The sequence below is a fragment of the Ostrinia nubilalis genome, chromosome 2, assembly GCF_963855985.1.
Source record: "Ostrinia nubilalis chromosome 2, ilOstNubi1.1, whole genome shotgun sequence".
Classification (NCBI taxonomy): domain Eukaryota; kingdom Metazoa; phylum Arthropoda; class Insecta; order Lepidoptera; family Crambidae; genus Ostrinia; species Ostrinia nubilalis.
The window spans coordinates 12,307,419-12,326,131 of NC_087089.1; the positions used below are offsets into that span (position 1 = coordinate 12,307,419).

Consider the following 18,713-nt stretch of genomic DNA (forward strand, 5'->3'; position numbering starts at 1 on the left):
AAATTGCATCCGAAACCATTAAACTGAAAACTGAAAAAAGATCTTAAATTTTTTTCGCTTAAGGGAATTAGGATAATTATATACTTATCCACTTGCTTTTCTTAAAACACCGAATTTGTGATGCGATTAAATGTACAGAACCTTCCAAGCAAGTATAACTCGCGCTTGACCAGTTTTTTCGTTTGACCGAAGGCGCCGTCACGTGAGCTTACGTATGCAAACCCGTGCGAAAGTGAAAGCTCTTATAAGCTCGTCGATACAAAGCCTTATACAGTAAGCTACACTTCCTATTATTATTGGCTCCAAAGAGGAAGTACGATCGTGTGGCCACTTGTAGGCCTCTGTGAGTGTTTGCGGATTATGTAGATATCGGTTTCACTTTGGCGAATAATTATAATGATTACTGATGTTTTTACAACAATTTGTTCATACAGGGTGGTAAAGACACTGAGAAATTAAAAAAAAAAATTTAGTTAGCAATTATGTAGCAAAATCCAAATAAACCCTTTTTCGGCTTATAGAAACTACATTCTTTTTGGGGAAGCTTTTATCTTTCTAGTTAGATCCGCTCACGGGATTATTGTTGTAGTGAAGTCACTCTAAAAACAATAATTTAACTTTACTGGAGGGGGATAACTAGAAGATAAATAATTTTGAAACCTAGTGGTTTGTTTAAACTATAAACTTTTAAGAAAAGTTCTAAGAAAAGTTCTAAGTGCTGTATCTATGCAATTTATATATTTGTAAGCTGTTTGTTTTCTGAATAAAACAAAATAAAATAAAATAAAAGAAAAGCGCTCTACATAAATGGTGCAATGTATGGATTATCTATAAATTAAAGTGTTTTGATAAGCCTAACCACCAATTTTCCTAGTTAACTAAATCGCCACCCTGTATTTGTATTGGCAATACTAAAGAGTCTTTGTATCGAAATACACCAGCTGAATTTGGTCCTGTAACTGAATCGCCGATGAATAAAACATTATGTCGACTGTAGACCCGAAATGTCTGCGGGATTCCGCAAATTCTTGACGTTTCTGTAGACGAGTGTTTACTATCTACTAGGGACAATGTACGATGTAGCTCATGTAAAAAATGTCGCGTTGGGACCCGTGTTTCTCTATTTTACTGTACAATGTTTTGTTATAAAATATGAAGAAAACCTTCCTATGTTTTTAGTTGTTAAGACAATTTTATTATGTAACCATATGTCTATTTAAAGGTTAATAAATTAATACATAAGCGGAATGCAGGCCGCTGACAATCGTTCATTATGGAACTTATTGGGGGAGGCCTATGTTTAGCAGTGGACGTCCTATGGCTAAACGTCCTATGATGAAATTACAACAAAAGTGTAATAGGACGAATGATATGTTTAATCCTATCCATTAATCCTATCCAAAGACTAATATTGTAAGGATGGCAGATGGATAGATGTTTGTTACTCTTTTACGTTCAAACCAATACCAATTTAGTTGAATCTTGGAAGAAAGTGAGTTTGAGACCCACGAAAAAACATAAGATAGTTTTATCCCGGATTCGGGAATAGATCAAAATGGATGCGGGTAAAGCCGAAGGTAGTAGAACAATATAATCAGAATCTGATATGCGCATATGGGTCACAGATACGGATCAAACAGCCGTTATCAACCTATCGACTGTTGACAAGATAATGAAGTAATTGATCGTGCTATTAATTGATATTATTAAAGCACAAAACATTGTAATTTTGTGTATAAATCAAGCATAGGTAATCTTCATACTGAATTTCAGCATGTATTTATAAAAGCTCAATGTTACAAATAACACAACATAATATTTATTATTATTTAGTTACTAATGACTGGTCAACGTCCAACGACAGTTCTTTGTGCTACCAGTGGCCGCATATTTCATCAAAATAATTATCGGTGTTGTAAAATAATTTCACAATAACATTAAATAATATGTTTTTTTCATTAGAATTACATAAGTACATACCAATTATTGCAATAAATAGAAGAAACGGTTTGCTTACCTGAAACAAAACAATTAAAAATTAATTAGTAAAAATGTATGATAATTAAGATTTCATTATGATCGATGCCTATTTAGTGTATTTTGTTTTCATTTGATGTATACTACTAGTGGTAGTACTAGAAGTTTTAAATCGTAACTACACTACAATATACATTTCTATTATTCCAACAACCGTTTTATAAAAATGCAGTCAATAAACGCCGCAAAAAAATGTAAACGCGCATGTCAATCAAGAATTAAAATGTAATTAATTTATTAGTGAGATAACATAAGCACAGGGTTACCACCTCGCTAGTCAAACGATTTATAAAGACATGGAAAAGCTTTTAAACCTGTTTCTGCTTGCATAGAGCCCAAGTATTTATTCATAGAGAGGTGGATACAGGACTAACGGTCCAGAGATTTTAAGTTTTCTGTCCTTCGAAAGACAGTCATCATTTCTGCCTATGCCTGCATTAAATCCAGCAACTACTATTTTCTTGAGGTCGTCGGTCCATTATGCTAGAGATTTATCGATACTTTTTCTCCGTTCTAAAAGCCATTCACTCTTCCTTTCATGCTCTGCCAAGGAACACTATGTATTAATATGAATGTACCTTTCATATTCGCACGACATACGATTAAATGTTCTAAGTATTACATCTGATATAAAATGATTAAGCACTTCCCCTTGTAAAAATGCATAATTAGATGAAACAGATAACCGCCGACAACCCTGCACAAGTGATAGATTATGTCATACGTAATACAAACGCGCCGTAACGTTTATCTCGCCATCTCGGGTATCAACTATCAGGCACAAACAAATTATACTTTCACCGCTCTCTAAACTTTATCACTGCATTCTATGGGGCGAGCGCTCGGTGCGAACAGGGGAGTGTAGCGGATATAGAGACCTATCTTAGAAAAATTTGGGAGTTTTCATATAAAAACTGATCCCACCAAAAACATTTTCACGTAAAACGTTGCCAAGGCGAGACCATAATGGTTTGCACCGAAAAACTGAACTGAAAAGCAATATGTAGAGCCAAACTTCTAACTCCACTCACCCTAACTTCACCAACTCTTCTCTTTAGTAAAAATTGTTAAAAAAAATATATTTATGTTTTGATATTTTTAGGGATAGGTTTTGACCGAGTTCTAAGCTTGACCTCTGGGTCAAGCTACCTCCAACAGCTGTTTGATTCACCCCTTACGGGATACCCTGTATAATCACTTCTAGCAAAATTCTAGCGTAAAACTACGAACTATTCTCACCTCTCGTTCCCACCGCTGTAACTCCTGTGTTGCCAGGATCTACAATCCACCTATCTAGCGTAGAAATGAACTCTTTCTTCCATCTAACATAGATGTTCCCTGCCAAAGGTTTCTAGTTCAAGTAACTCTTTATCGTTTCCGCCAGCTCGCGTGCGCCATGCGACGGCCGACCTTGGTCCTGCGCTAACAACTTCAAATCAACTTTTATTGCCCGACTATCGCAGGACAAGTTCTGTTCTATCGCCCTTCGAGGCGCGCCTACCGCGGATTTATGGCGCGAGACTGGTCGAGAACTAAATACTAACGGTAGACCTAACTGTCTTGGGACTGATTGCAAGGTATCGCGTAAATATTTCATGCCTGCTTTAATATTTATGATGCGAAGATTGGGTGAAGCCCATGCTCGATAATGTGATCGATTCAATTTCAATATTTGACTCTTGAGTAGATTCATAGTTGAGTGTTATTACATGTACAAGCCTTTTTTAGACGTTAAAATCAAAGGTTTTGTTCTTGGGAACGAGAGAGACCTCACAGTCCAGTCAAGAAATGCGAATCACAATTTCTAAGATGTTTACTTACTTCTTTCTCTGGAATGGAAGGTATTGATGTTAAGACTAAGAAACTTCTTGTTTACTGGAGGCTAAATTAAGATCTTAGTTAAGCCTCTCACATATCGTATTCTCGTATGGATGGACCCATAAGTAATGTTTAATCCATAAGGCTAAGCCTTCGGTCTCATCGGTCGAATCCCAAAGGGTAGAGTCATTTATAATTTGGCGCTTTTGGACGTGTCTGAGAAAGCTGAAATTTTGATCATCAAGCACTTGAATTAATTATCATTTTGTACACAAGAGGTACAAATGGTCCGGAAGAAAGAAAAGGGTTTTAAGTTGTAGTACCCTTTCAACGAATAAGACGGCGATATAGGTAAGGATGAAGGTCTGAAATAAATGATTTAATTTTTACTATTTATGGTGTCTCAAGAACTGAGAACCGAAGTCCGAACTCAGTTATCAGCTACTGTATGCTATTTACTTTATTCTTTATTGTTCAATCTAGAAGAAGTGCTGAGCGTCCTACGTGATCTCCACATCTAAACTCGAGAACGTTTACTCCTCATCAGTTCTGCGATAAGACCAATGAAACTAAATCTTATTGTATCTAATTTATCCAGTTCACTATTGTTACTTTGTAGGCTAGTTCCACAAATGTGAAACTAAACGCTAATATCCGTTCGCGCTGAGATAAAAAGCATTTCTCATAACCTCACGCGCATGCGAACGTAATTGTTCTTCTTGTCTCGCTCTAGATAATTACATAACACTTCACGTCCCAATTACGCGGTTGTGAAGCCGCAAATCGCAAGAATCTAGACAAAAAAGAGCAGACACACTTTTGTGCGAAAATTAACAGCTGATTCGACTGTTGCTGTAGACAATGTGTGCTCCGAAGCGATGATTCCGTTCCCTTTTGTATGAAGAATGTTTGACCATTTATTATAATAGCTACTTAGTGCGAGAAAGAGGAAAGGTGTATTTTATGATGATTTAGCATTTTTTCTAAGCACATCATCTTCTTCCAGTTCAACAAAATGAACGAAAAAAAGCTCTAAATTACTTTCAAAAAGACCTGTATTAAATTCCGTAGTCTCTATTTCAACATTTAATTTTATTTAGTCGCCGTACAAGTTTTACAAAGCAGGCATGATCGCACTTCCAAATTTAGTTATCCAATCAAACTTACAGACGCAGATGTAAGTAACTGCATTACGTGTTGCATAACGTTTTGTAAACTACCGGCACTAATGTCCGAATGTGGGTTAATCACTTGAGTTTAACAACTGTATAAATTTTAATAGAGATAAATGTTTAATACCTAGTATTTATTATCGTAATTTTATGTATTAAGACATTAATTGCATCGTTAATTTATATTGTCCGCATCAATTCTAGTTTCAAAAGAGTTTACTTGCAATCGACACCACAACAACCTAACAACATTACGAGTACAAAAATTTAATTACTTAATTTTGGAATTTAAATAAAATAAACTGAGACCAAAACCTAATAAACCTAAACCTAATAGGAACTATCTGGGATCGTACATCACTATTTTGTACATAAACTTTAGCAAAAGAGTGCGTGTTAAAAACGCGTAAGTGCAACCGGACTTTTCTCTTTTTACTACGATGATGTGATCGATTGTTTCCGAGTAATTTGTCTACCGCTTCCTACCGATATGTGGGTGATACTGCTTGGAGGCCGGCTTCCTGAACCAGCGCTTACATTAAGAACACACCTCACTTGGACGCTTAACGACCTTCTGATGCCTATAGCTTAGAATGTTACTATTGACATCACCCATGGAGCATGACTCATGTAATGATTAGAGAGTTAGATTGTAAACGAGGCGTGTTCCCGAGTTTAAATTACATGATCTGTAGGCCAATTCAATCTGCGATAAAACATAGTGACTGGAGTGGTGAGATGGTTTTTAAATTGGGCAGTCTAGAATGAATAAGACCAAACAGTTACAACTTACAACTGCCCTTAACTAATTTAGACAAAAGAATCACAGCATAAATTAAACTGTTTTTTATTTTTTTACTCGTCTCCGTTTTTTACTGGTGGCCAGTGACTTTTGAAAAAAACTACGGAATCACCAGCAGCCTCCTAGTGAGATATGGCTCTATCATTATAGATTGCGTTCTGTATTCAGCTTTTGACACCTTATAAGGCGGGGCGTACACCGACGAAACAAGTTTTAAAACCGAAATAAACGAAAGTAATAAAGCTTCACCTTGAAGGGATAGAGGGAAGGATTTGGGCTGTCAGCGAACGTGACGAATGAAGCGTTCTGTGAAACCACTTTGGGTGTAAGATGCTTTTTTAAACTAGTGATAAATGTGCGTGTCATTGCTTATGATTTTATAACCGAATGGAAAATTCCAAAAATATGCAAGTTAATTTGCGAAATCCGTTACCGACTAAGAAAGTGGATGATTAAAATATTTAATTTGCGTAATCGATACTATGTTGATCCTTCTGCTTGATCATTCTTTTCGAAATTAGAAATCATGATCATGTAAAATAGGTTCATCATCTCTTATTTTTAAATCAGGCAGCCGACTGATCTGCTTGTTTATTTTCTTTATTTTTACTCTTATTTTTTGTTTATAACAATCGCGTTTGAGTTTGAAATAAAATCATTGCTGATTCATTGAATCAGATACACTTTCTGGACTGTCTTCGGGTGCATTCGGCGGTTGTCGGGCGCGATCGGGCCGCTGGGCGATAGCCAACCCATTCCCGTCGTTCCGTCCAGTTTAAATTTGGAACACTATTTTTTTCTGTGCTCGTAGTAGATAGTCCGAGGTGAACAATCTCTTTCGAAATTTATGCTGGCCAGTGATCATAATGTTTCATCGACACGCATCTTTGGTAAAGAATTAAACCGTGATTTATAAAAATTACATACACGAACTTGCGATGTAGTTGCTTTTTACTTGTTTTCGTTTACGGCGAGCGTGGCAAGGCAATTAATACAAATAAAATTAAGTGTCAGTTAAAACAGAGTCTTTTTCCATCCAAATAACTACCAGATTTTTGTAAGTAAGAAGATGACCATGGTAGGAAGGCTAGATACATGGTATTAGTTAGAACACATAATATACAAATGGCTAACCATTTGTATAGTATGTGTATGTATATAGAGTAGTTCTAAAACTACTCTACAAAAAGGAAAAACCTCCCCTTTCAAAGTTCAGGATGTAGAGTGCCTATGCTACGACATTAAAACAGTGTTTTAGGCTTTCATTAGCATATTATTATCCTTCCATAGTATCGGTTCATCAACAGTCTTTTGTTTTCTTCCCAAAGACCGTGGTTACTACCACTTCGTAAGGTTAGCCAGCAACTAATTTCAGCACAATTAGTCATTTTAATGACGTTAAAATCTGACTGTCAGAGAGCCTTTAAATAAATCTTCATTTAGCCCGGGTCGATGACATGCTACAAATTCTCTTTGCAAACGAAAGAATACAATGCGCTCAGAATCAAACATATAAAAGTTTAGTTTACAGAGAATCTGATCAATAAATCCAAGTTGCAACTGATATACCGAAATCTGTCCCAGTTTGGGTTGAACTGGATTGACGCCCGCAGTGAGATGAGCATAAATAATAGATGAACTATGCGCTGACGTTCGATCCGTGCTTACCATACATCAATTCGGCAGCACGTCTCGTGTCTGATTGTCACGGGAGTGCCGATCATGCTTCATACGGTATAGCGGTGTTATTTACATATCAAATGCGCTTTGATGCTGGTAACATTACCCTTTGCACTTATGGTAGGTATGTAAATACAAGAAATATGTAAACTCTGTTTTCTGATAATGGTTATGTAGATTTCAATTTGATAAATAGCAACTTCTACTTCTTCTCTAAAAATAATATACCTAACCTATTACAACTGAATTATCATGCTCTATTAGCATTTAGCTAGAAGTGCCGAAGTTCGTATTTTGCTTCAGGATATCGCTGAAAATTTTCATTTTACAAAGTTTTTAACTGCATTAGACGTAACACATTTATTTTTTCACCTTTGCTAGGTGCAAGTCATAAGTACCTACCTGTTTTGCGTTGTTAATTGAATGAAATTTTCCTCTTGTAATAAAGTTTTTTTCAACAGAGTATTGTCATTCTCCTCTGTAACAACAAATGAAACCTGCTCCAAAGCACACTTGAACATTTTTCATACCTTTAACTTTGTTAACGTTACGTTTTATTAAATCACGCCGTACAACTTCAGAAAACATATTCGAAATAGGCCGTAGCACGAAGAGAAATGATCCACTTAAGTACCATTACCATGCTACGTGCGAAAATATTTTTGAGCTCTGTCGGCATCAATCAGCAACCCAATATCAACACGTTACAAGGCTAGTATGAAAACAAATACATATTTTACAATTTGATACACCGATTAAACTACAAATGAATCTCTATTCACTATTGATAGTGATTAGATTTTGTTTTGATTTTCTTTTTATTGTAGTTACTTTAAACACTGATTTAGTCTATGTTTTTGAGGAGGAGCCTCCTAACTCTCTTTACACAGAAATTTACAGAAAAACTTTTACGAGAGCGGCACACATTTTGCAATTTAAAGGTGTTTATTAATAAAAATATTTTCATATTTTCAGTGCTCATCGAACTAATTTTGCCCCCAATGGAATTTGAACCCACAGTTTCTAAGCAAATTGTCATCAAAATATTTTGTTTCACATAAATTTCTTTGGACACCGCTGAGATCTCGTGACCCGATTAAATTTAGCGTAACAATTCTCTGGGTGTTGCGTCCTCCATTTCTTTATCAAGGCCGTCCAGAAAGAATCCGACCAATTCACTAACTCTTGACTCAACTAACGACATTCATTTACCTTCCTATTTTGGATTATTTCAAAACACAGTATCAAACCTACAGTAATTTTTTCTCAACTCTACGTGGTTACATATTCTCTGACGTCAACTGTCCAATAATGATAGTTGTTCTATCAAGATCAGTTGGTGGACCAAATATCATCCTTTAGTAGAGGATGAGCTGTAATTCAGAAACCGGGCCTAAGAAGTACCTACCTAAAGTTATTGATTAAGTATTTAAGTCAAATAAGCACCAAAAATAAAAAAAGGCAAAGGCAATAAGTACTCTATTTGACCATTGGAAGATCGGACACATTCCGGACAGTCTTTCAGCTAACAGCCCACCTGATGCCACGTGACTGGCATACTCGAGCGCATCCTGCCACTCGCGATGTATGATGCTACCGGCGTAGACTATACTGTTAGCGTCAATGTCCAGCAGGATCATTGATCAAGTTACACATCTTAAAATACAAAGATGTACCAGACCACTACTGGAAGGTCGGATACTTTCCGAACAGTCCACTCAGCCCACCTGATACCACATCACCACGTGACTGGCATACTCGGGCGCATCCTGCCCGCGATGTATGATGCTACCGGCGTACAGTGTACTGTTACAGCGTCAATGTCCAGGAGGATAAGCATTCGTGGATATTATGTTTCGGGATTACTTACTTATGCCAGTCACAATTTAAAGCGAACTGATTGTCTACTTACGAATGAAGAGTCTTGCCTTTAGAAGATCAAAGTTAATCAGATAGAGTCGTGTTAGACGCCAATGATGGTAAAGAAGACGGGACATTAAGGACTGTGTCATTATGCAACTGTAATAGGTTAAATACGTCCAATATTGCAAAAAAAATATAGCCAAGTGACTAACATAAAATCTGACATCAGAATTTGTAGTTCCCATTATGTTATTATTTTTGCTAAAAGAGCAAACAGGAGCTATTCGGCTAAAATAAATAAAAACTAATAGTTAAACTTAAAGTCCATACATGTAACAATAGAAAAGCGTCCAAGAACTTCAGGAAATAAGACAATCGTTACCACAAATAATAAAGCAAAGGAAAATATCCAAAAAATTCAGGAAATAAGACATTAACAATATCCCAAATAAAAAAAAATCAAGATCATTTCTTTGCTATGACTACAGCTGTTACTCGTAAACAAAAATGGACTCAATTATACATACTACAAAAAACCTACAATATCTTCGCTAACTTTTATTCACGTGAATTTGAACACGTGAGCGGATCAACATGTGAACATAATTTCTAAACAAAAGTTAAATTAGAAAGACTGTGCCAAGATCGTGCTTTGTTTTAAAAGTTACAGTTGCTATTATTATACTTCTCGTTTCTTTATATTTGAGTTTTGCTGAATCTCTACAATTTTCGTAAGAATTGAGCTTTTAATGTCAGATTAGTTAGCCTATATTAAGTAACATGCATTTCGTTGTTGTTAAATCATTAAAGGTTCTTAGTTCATATCCAAAAACATCATCTACATGTTTTGTCCACAATATCTATTTCAGAAGTTTCAGTTAACCGTCTTCTCCTCTAATAATGTGACTCGCTGTATTAATTAAATTATTATTAAAGCTGGGTTTAAAATTGACGTACATTCCTATAGTTAAAAATATACATATCGTACTGTAGAGCTCATCTTATTGAATAAGGTATCAGGTGCGATTGTGGTCAAATACCTGATATATATAAAAAATAAATAAAAAAAGAAACAAAATTTTATTTGTGCGGTAGAAATGATTAAACACAAGTAAAAATAAACCATTATATTTAGCGTTAACACAATTTATTAGCAAACAGAGGGAAAAACCGCAACCGCGATGCACTTTTTGTACCTAATTGAACAATAAAGTCAATTGAAGGACCTTTTTCACAAATTAATACGGATCGTTATTTTGGTTATTGAATTGTTTACGATTATAATGTATTTTTGGTTTAATTTTGTTTTTAAATTATTATTTATTACTTTCGCCAATTGGAGCTCTAGCTGTACCAATACTGTATTGATTCATTTGGCTTTCGAAATAAATACTGATTTATAATATAAGTATTCTTTTACTTGTATTAATCATATGTAGGTACTACTAGGAAGGTTGCATGTGCATGTAAAAATAAAACAATACTTATATTTAACAATCAGTATTATTTTTAATAATTTTTCTACCGCGCGCGGCGAAACCACAGTCATAGACTGCACCAAAATAAAATGAACGTTATTGGACAACAGACTATAAAAATGCAATTCTAAGGCTGAGTAGCACCACCTAACTTTAACGGTAATTATAACGATAACCGGTGCTTTTTGTATGGAGTTTGACAGATTTTTGACGTTTGTCAAATTTAAAATAAGATGGTGCAACCCAGCCTAAAGTATCAGGATCTAAGATCGTGTGATATCTTTACACAGGTTCACCGTCGCACTATCTCAAAGTTCGTCGGGCGCACGCTCTCGCAACATATTGGCAATCTGACAAAAATGCACTGACCGAGCGCCCGTACATCAGACAAACGCACACCCTTTTTACCCTTATGGCAATGCAATACGGCCTAAACGTGCATAGATATTGCAACTCATTGTACGTACTAAATCAGACGCACGGAATCGATACGATCTAAATGGTTCATTGGACTCATTTAGATGCCGGATGAAAAAATGACACATTGTTTCCGTTTTAAACTATTGTTGGTTCCGTATGAAAAATCAGGCAAAGATTATAGTGGGTGTGTGCAACTATTGCATCATAATTCTTTAAGCGAAGTCGAAGAAGAAGAAGAAGAAGAATCTATGAAATGAAAAATAAAGTTCCAGTCATCCAAATCTCTATCTACATCCAAAACCTCATGGTTTATGCGCTATGAGTATTCTGAATTAATATTAGATCACCTTTCCTTATGTAATAATATTGTAAGTACACGAATGGACATTCGTTGACAAAACTCAAATAATTCATTCTAATAATACTGCAACAAGCGATATGCTAAGTGGTCACCAAGACCATAAAAAACACTATAAAACTCGTCTTCACACCAGTTAGCTTTCGAAAACAGCAATTTATAGAAGTAGAGCATTTTACGAGTAAATTGTATGGGCCATATTTTATTTGTTTGGAAATAAACTGTTTTCGTAAGTAAGTGGTAAAAGAAAGTGAAATAAACGGGTAAGGTAGTTGTCTTAACTACATAAGTATTGCGTGTTTGCTAGAGAAAACTACTGATAAAACGCAAATGTAATTTATTTTAATGCCAAAATTATACAATATTCAGTAATGCCCCGTAATTTTACCAACTACACAAAATGTAGAGACGGAATGAATTGTTTGTAAGTGGTGACCTTAAGTACCGATACGGCTGTGGTTGTGACTGACTGTATCGAAACAGCTGTTCTAGATAATGCCGCGAGTCTGTTCCATTGACACAGCCTATCTTGTGAAAAGGATTCATTTTTATTATGAGAGACATATACCGCACATTGTTTACATAACCCACAGTCGTGTAGAGTCGCGAGATAAGATTGTCAAGAAGAAGACTCACATGGTCGTAAAGTTTGATATTTCTAGCCATGTTCACTATTGTCGCTGATGTCACTATGTACTTGAATCATACAAACTAGTCGGCGCACTATACCTACGTCGCTGACGGTATAATGACGATGGGTATAGCCGGCACTTCAGCCGGTGCTAGAGCTCTCGCCGCGTACTGTCTGTGACGCAACGATAAACAACGCACGAATAATTACTGTTTGCGGAGTTCATGCCGCTGTTTACAAAGCGCGACATGTCCCCTGCCCTCCAAATATATTTTATGTATAGGTAAAGGTCACGTTAATAAATGGCGTAGTAGAAATCAAACTGAAGGCCAAGCGGCGTCACCCACCTGTGCTCTGTTGATGACATCGTGGGGTCCTCGCCATGTGGTGGCCGCTGGAGATTTTCTTTTGGCTAGCTCGAGGGTAGCTTCACTGGGGCAGCGTTCGAACATGAGCACGCGCTCGGCCACAGAGCCGCGCGTGAGGAAGGGGCGCACGGGCGTCGCGCCCGCCGCCGACGCGGGCTCGCCGGCGCCGGCGCTGGACGCGCGCCGCGCCCGCGCCTCGAACTTGGAACGAGCTTCCGTCACATGAGAGCCGAGCGACGCTCGTCTCTCCCCGCTCGCACCTGTTGACGGCTTGCGAGCACCAGAATCCAACCTGTCCTGGTATCTGCTCTTAGCATAATCGACTAGTGATATGGGTGGCACCACATCAGGCCTCTCGCCAGACCTTTCGGCGACCACGCCGCCGGTTCGCAGCGCTCGGAGCAATCTCTCCTCCTCTCTAGCAACTTCGAGGCGCATCGCTGCGGGGTCTGATCTCCTAGCACCTGCGCCGGCGCTCGCGGTCCCGTTCCGCTCCGGGACCAGGTCAGGCGGCAGCATCACCTCTATGGTGTCTTCCTCGGGCTCGGACCATTGCTCCCGCGGCGGCTCGGGGCGCTGCTCCCGCCGCGCGTCGGGGCGCTGCTCCCGGACTATCTCGGGCCGCAGCTCGCGCCTTATGTCCGGCCTCTGCTTTATTTCGGGCTTCGGCTCCGGCCTCGGTTTGGTTCGGAGATCGCCCAGCTTGAGGCCGGGCGTGGGCCTGCACGAGAGTATCTCCGTGGGTGCGAGGCCGCGCGCTTTCCAAGTCTGGTAGATGGCTTCGGCATGGTCCGAAATCTGTTTGGCGATAGCGGCGATGTCCTCCTCGCCGGTGTCTATCTCGCGGCGGGCCGTCGCCGCCATGGCCGGGCCGCTTCAGGAGGCGCGCGCACGGCTGCGGCGGCTTCAGGGGCACGCCAGACGCCCCATGTACACTCACAGCTGACAACACAAAGCACTCGTGGGCACTGATAACTGAGGTAACACAGGCACTGGTGGGGGTTTGATTCTGTCGGAGCACTGGGAACAGCTGGTGTGCGGCGAGCGCGAGCGAGTATAAACAAAGGCGGCGTTCGCGCGTGGTGCGGCGTGGGACGGCGCGGGGCGCGAGACGACAGGCCGGCGGCGGCTCCTCGCGCGGACTGCGGCGCCGCCCGCCGCCGCCGCCGCGCCACCCGGCCCTCCCGACCCGTGGGCCGGCGGGCCGGTGGGCGCTCCTCTCCCGAACGCGACGCACTCCTTTATCATTGAATGTACATTATTGTCAAACAATTACAATTTCAGGAATTTTACAATGAGTACCAAATTAACGTAGGCAACCTGTATTGTACGGAAAATATGTTGAAACAAATAAATGATTGTTTATGTTATAGAACGATCATGCAGCCGACTGAAAAACAAACGGAAGTGTATGCCGGCCTTGATTTCAGGCGAGTTGGGCGGAATGCATACTGGGCGGCGAGTTTCGGAGCAGTGACAAGGATAGATAGAGTCGTCGAATGTGTATCACAAGAATGGCACGCACCGGGACTCGCAATTTGTTTACAATGTTTCTTACTTTGGTCGTCGTTGCATTTGCTCAAATAAAGCCAAAACTTTTGTCCTTGTTCTTTTGTCGCTATGCTCTAGCCAACAGATTAGATAATTTTGGGCAATTCCAAATACGGGGTTCAGTTTTTGAATATTTAGATAACCTTAAGAGGTCTATCCGGTGGTGATAAATAAATAACTAATATATAAAGTTTCCGTGCGATAAACTGAAGTAACATAATGAATGTTGTCAAATCACACTCAAGTAGAGTGTGATTTGAAGCCTTAATTTTAGCACTTTTTTATAGAGATTTTTATTTTCTACATGTTTTTGAAGACGTATTCTTATAGCGTTCTCTTGAATCAATTGAAAACCGTATTAAATCCAATTCGTTGTTTAAAGATGTGGCAGACAGACGAAACAACCTTGTTTTATACTATGTAAAGATGTAGAGCTTTTAAGTAGCTATATTTTTTCATGTTTATTAGATGGTCAGCTACGCCCCGTTAACATTATGTATAGCCGTTTAATTTTACACTAAAAACACGTACCAAAGGATGCAGTGTCGTTGTAAACCAAAAATCTACACGTGCGGAGCCGCAGTAAAAGGCTAGTTTATAAATAAACATTAAACATAGTAAGTCTGCCAGTCGGCGCACGCGCACACAAATAGCGCCGCGCTCCCCTACTACACACTTGCTCTTTTTGTGATCGCACACCGTATAATACTAAGCTAAAAAAAGACGCTTCCGTCTCCGCGGAAAGTTTTATTTGTTCATCCTTTATACATAGCTTTATACCGCGACTAAACCTGAATAACTCATGGTTTCTGCAGAATACCAGTGGCCGTAACGTGCTCCAGTGTATGTTATAGCCTCATACTGAGCAGAGACCAATTTGGTACAACAATTTTTTTTGTCCTCTATGTTAATTTGTATTATTCTATTTTAGTACCACTTTTCTTTCTTTCTTTCTTTACAAATTGAAGGAAAACATTTTTCAACAAATATAGTGTAGGCCAATCATATTTTTCTCTTCTTCATCATCTTGAGGGCAGGTTCAATGATAAATGTTGTGAGCCTGGTATAAGTACTCAAATATACAATCCAATAAAATTCCGAAGCATATTATGGGAATAGGTAAAATTTTTTGCAAATAGCAACGCTTAATTTCTCGAAGACAATTCGAGGTAGAGACACGTGGGTGATGGGAATTATTCTATATGTATTTTGTTTTAGCTTCCAGTACCTATAGTTTTTTTTTGTAATGTTCTTAGAAATTGTTTCCAATGATATGGTAGAGCTTCTAAGCTTCACTCACACTAACGCCCTGAGATTTAATCTTAGCATTCTTGCATCTTTGCAGCGAGCCATGCAAAAAAGACGATAGAGCAACTTTTTATAGTTTACGTATTTATAAAGACATTGTCTAGACATCAGATGTTTTTTTACAAAGATTACAAACCATGAACATGCAATAAAATCTGAAAAAACATACATTTTTGTTGTAATTACATAGTGTCTTTAAAGCATCACGTTTAGTTCCAAACATAACACGAAAACGAAATTGAAATAATACGGATTTGCACATAGATTTACATATAATTTTGTGCAGTTTTACATAAAACAAATGTATTATGTTAACAGTAGATTGACTCTGCATATTCATTAAATACCATGTAAATAACACCCGTATTCACAAACGATGCTTGGTTAAGTGAAGCAGCAAATCGAACGCACAGCGTTGAATAGAGCTTTATGATTGGTTCATGTGTGACCCTGTGCGTCCACGCGCACTGTGAGACCTCATAATAATGTTTGTGAATACGGGCGTAGGTAACTCTACCATTTCTTATGTTACAGTATCGATGCAACGATCAAGAAAATTAAACGTGCGAGCAAAAATGAAACGTTGAATCAAAGACTAATATTCGTATTGTTTAATCACGTTGTAACAACAATGCTATTATAATCATCTCGAATGATCCGATCGTCACGGTTCTGCGAACCGTACGTTACTCGATCCCTCCAAAGCAATGACTGGAAAAACCGTAGTTAGAAATGTTCAAATTCAAATTCAAATTCAAATTGTTTATTTGCCTACTAAGTGTACATTAAAGGTCTTATCATTAATACATGAGTGCTTATTACTTAGTTACCTAGTTAAGGCATTGCAAAGGTTTGATGGGAGGGCTACATTATTTATTTTTATAAATAAGTAAGTAAGTATGAGTGTTACATTAATATTAAATCAAATATTCTATTGAATATAATATATTATGTTATATATAATATATTTGCTAAATACTCAGAGCGCCATAATGAGGTATTTTAATAAAAAAATAAAAAGTATAAAAAGTTAGTTTGTTGTATTATTTATATGTTGTTTTATAGGGTTTGTTATTTAAATATTCGTCTAGTTTGTAGTAGCAGTTATTTATTAAGAATTGTTTTAGCTTGTTGTTAAAAATTGTGTACTTTTGTTCGTTTTTTATTTCCAGTGGTAATTTATTGTATAGCTTGATGGCCATATAGTATGGGCTGCTATTCAGCATTTTAATTCTCGAGTATGGTAGGCATAGTTTTTCTTTATGACGAGTGTTTACGTTATGGGTGTCTTGCATTTTTTGGAATGAATTTATGTTTTTATAAACAAATGAACATAAATCGTGTATGTATATTGATGTTAGAGTCATTAATTTGTATTTTTTGAAATATGGTTTACAGCTTTGTGTATTATCTATTTGGGCTATAATTCTTACACATTTTTTCTGTAGTAGAAACAAGTCATTGGCATTTACGCTGTTGCCCCATAGCATTATGCCATATTTCAGCCAGGAATATGCGTACGCGTAGTATGTCGTTAATGCTATTTCTGTGTTGGTGCTGTGTTTGATTTCGAAAAGGGCGTATGTGAACTTTGATAATTTAGTTTTTATTTGATCGATATGTGTTTTCCAATTGATGTTTGTATCTATGTGTAGTCCTAGCAATTTAAAAGTATCTACTGTTTCTAATTGTGTTTTGTCCAGTATTATATTTATGTTTAGGGGAGCTATTGTATATGGTCGGAATTGCATTATTTTTGTTTTATTAAGATTTATTTCTAGGTTGTGTAGTTTAAGCCAATGTGTAATATTTGATAATGTATCATTGATAAGGGTGTTAGGATTTGAGTTTTTTTCGCACTTGATTAAAATAGACACGTCGTCTGCAAAAAGTATGGGAAATGATATTTCTCTATTTAAGATTTTCGGAAGATCGTTAATATAAATTAAAAAGAGTACACAACCTAGTACACTTCCCTGGGGGATGGAACAGGTCATGTCTCTTTCTTCTGATGTGATTATTTCTATTTTGTTCGTTGAAGTGTTGTGGTATTCTATTTGGACTATTTGTTTTCTGTTTGTTAGGTATGATTTGAACCAGTTGTATGCAGTACCTCGTATACCTGAGCCATATAATTTGGACAAAAGGATGCTATGTGACACTTTATCATATGCCTTTGTCATATCTATTAATATGCTTAAGGCATATTTTTTATCATTTATGTGTTGAAGAGCGGCTTGGATGTATTTATACACTGCCAAGGTGGTTGACCTAGATTTCCGGAACCCATTCTGACAATCATCTAAGATATTAAATTTTTCTAAAAACGTATATAACCTATTGCACATGGCTTTTTCAATTACTTTAGAAAATGATGGTAAGATTGCTATTGGTCTATAATGTTTGGGATTGCTCTTATCGCCTTTTTTATGAACTGGTTTAAGAGCGTTTACGCGAAGCGCGGCGTTTCAAGGGGCATCATTGGAAATGATTCGCGCGCGGCGTTTTTTAATAGTTTCCAAATGTTTATAGCAAAACAATAACAATGAATTATATATCTTTTCAAAGTAAATATTTTAAAGAAGATGTTATTTTATTATATTAAGCTATTTTTATGTTGAATTAAAGAAGAATAATGGTGTAAAAATCACTTTGATTTTTGGGTATTTCACGTTTTTTTAATTTGTGATTTCTTATTGTAAAATGCTTAAATCTAAAAATTTTCTAAGATAACTATTTGCCCAAGGATCTATGCTATAGGATATAAATGTTTGTTAAATCGTTTTCACAGTATTTTTATAAAAAATTCAGCTTGTAAACTGACGCTAAAGTGGAAATTTACAAAACCTGTGTGGACTTATCTTGATAGAATTCTTAAATACTAAACTAACCGCAATATTTTCTCAATTAACTATTTAGACGACGAAATTGCCTAACTATTTATGCCTATAACATATTTGTAATATTACTGGTTAATGATTGTAACGAGTTGAAAAAGTACTGTTTTTGCGCCAATCGGCGTAAACGCTCTTAACTAGCGACATCTTTAGTAGGTTTGGAAATTCACCATCGCGGAAACTCTGATTAATTATAGAGGTGAGAGGTTGAGATAGTTCTTCTGCACAATGCTTTAGTAGTTTTGGTGGAATACCATCTACACCACAGCTATGTTTGGTTTTTAAATTATTTATAATTTTCATTATTTCTTCGTTTGTAACGGGGTTTAG

At 37.3% G+C, this 18,713-nt stretch overlaps 1 protein-coding gene across 1 annotated transcript in view; it reads right to left on the minus strand.

The window, feature by feature from the left end:
- LOC135078739 (uncharacterized) overlaps positions 1-13,491 on the minus strand; it is a 177,522-nt gene extending 164,031 nt beyond the window's left edge. Inside the window, exon 1 of the mRNA XM_063973300.1 lies at positions 12,607-13,491. Within this exon, the coding sequence (XP_063829370.1) occupies positions 12,607-13,491 (885 nt within the window). The remainder of the gene's footprint in view (positions 1-12,606) is intronic.
- Between the last annotated feature and the right edge of the window lie 5,222 nt (positions 13,492-18,713).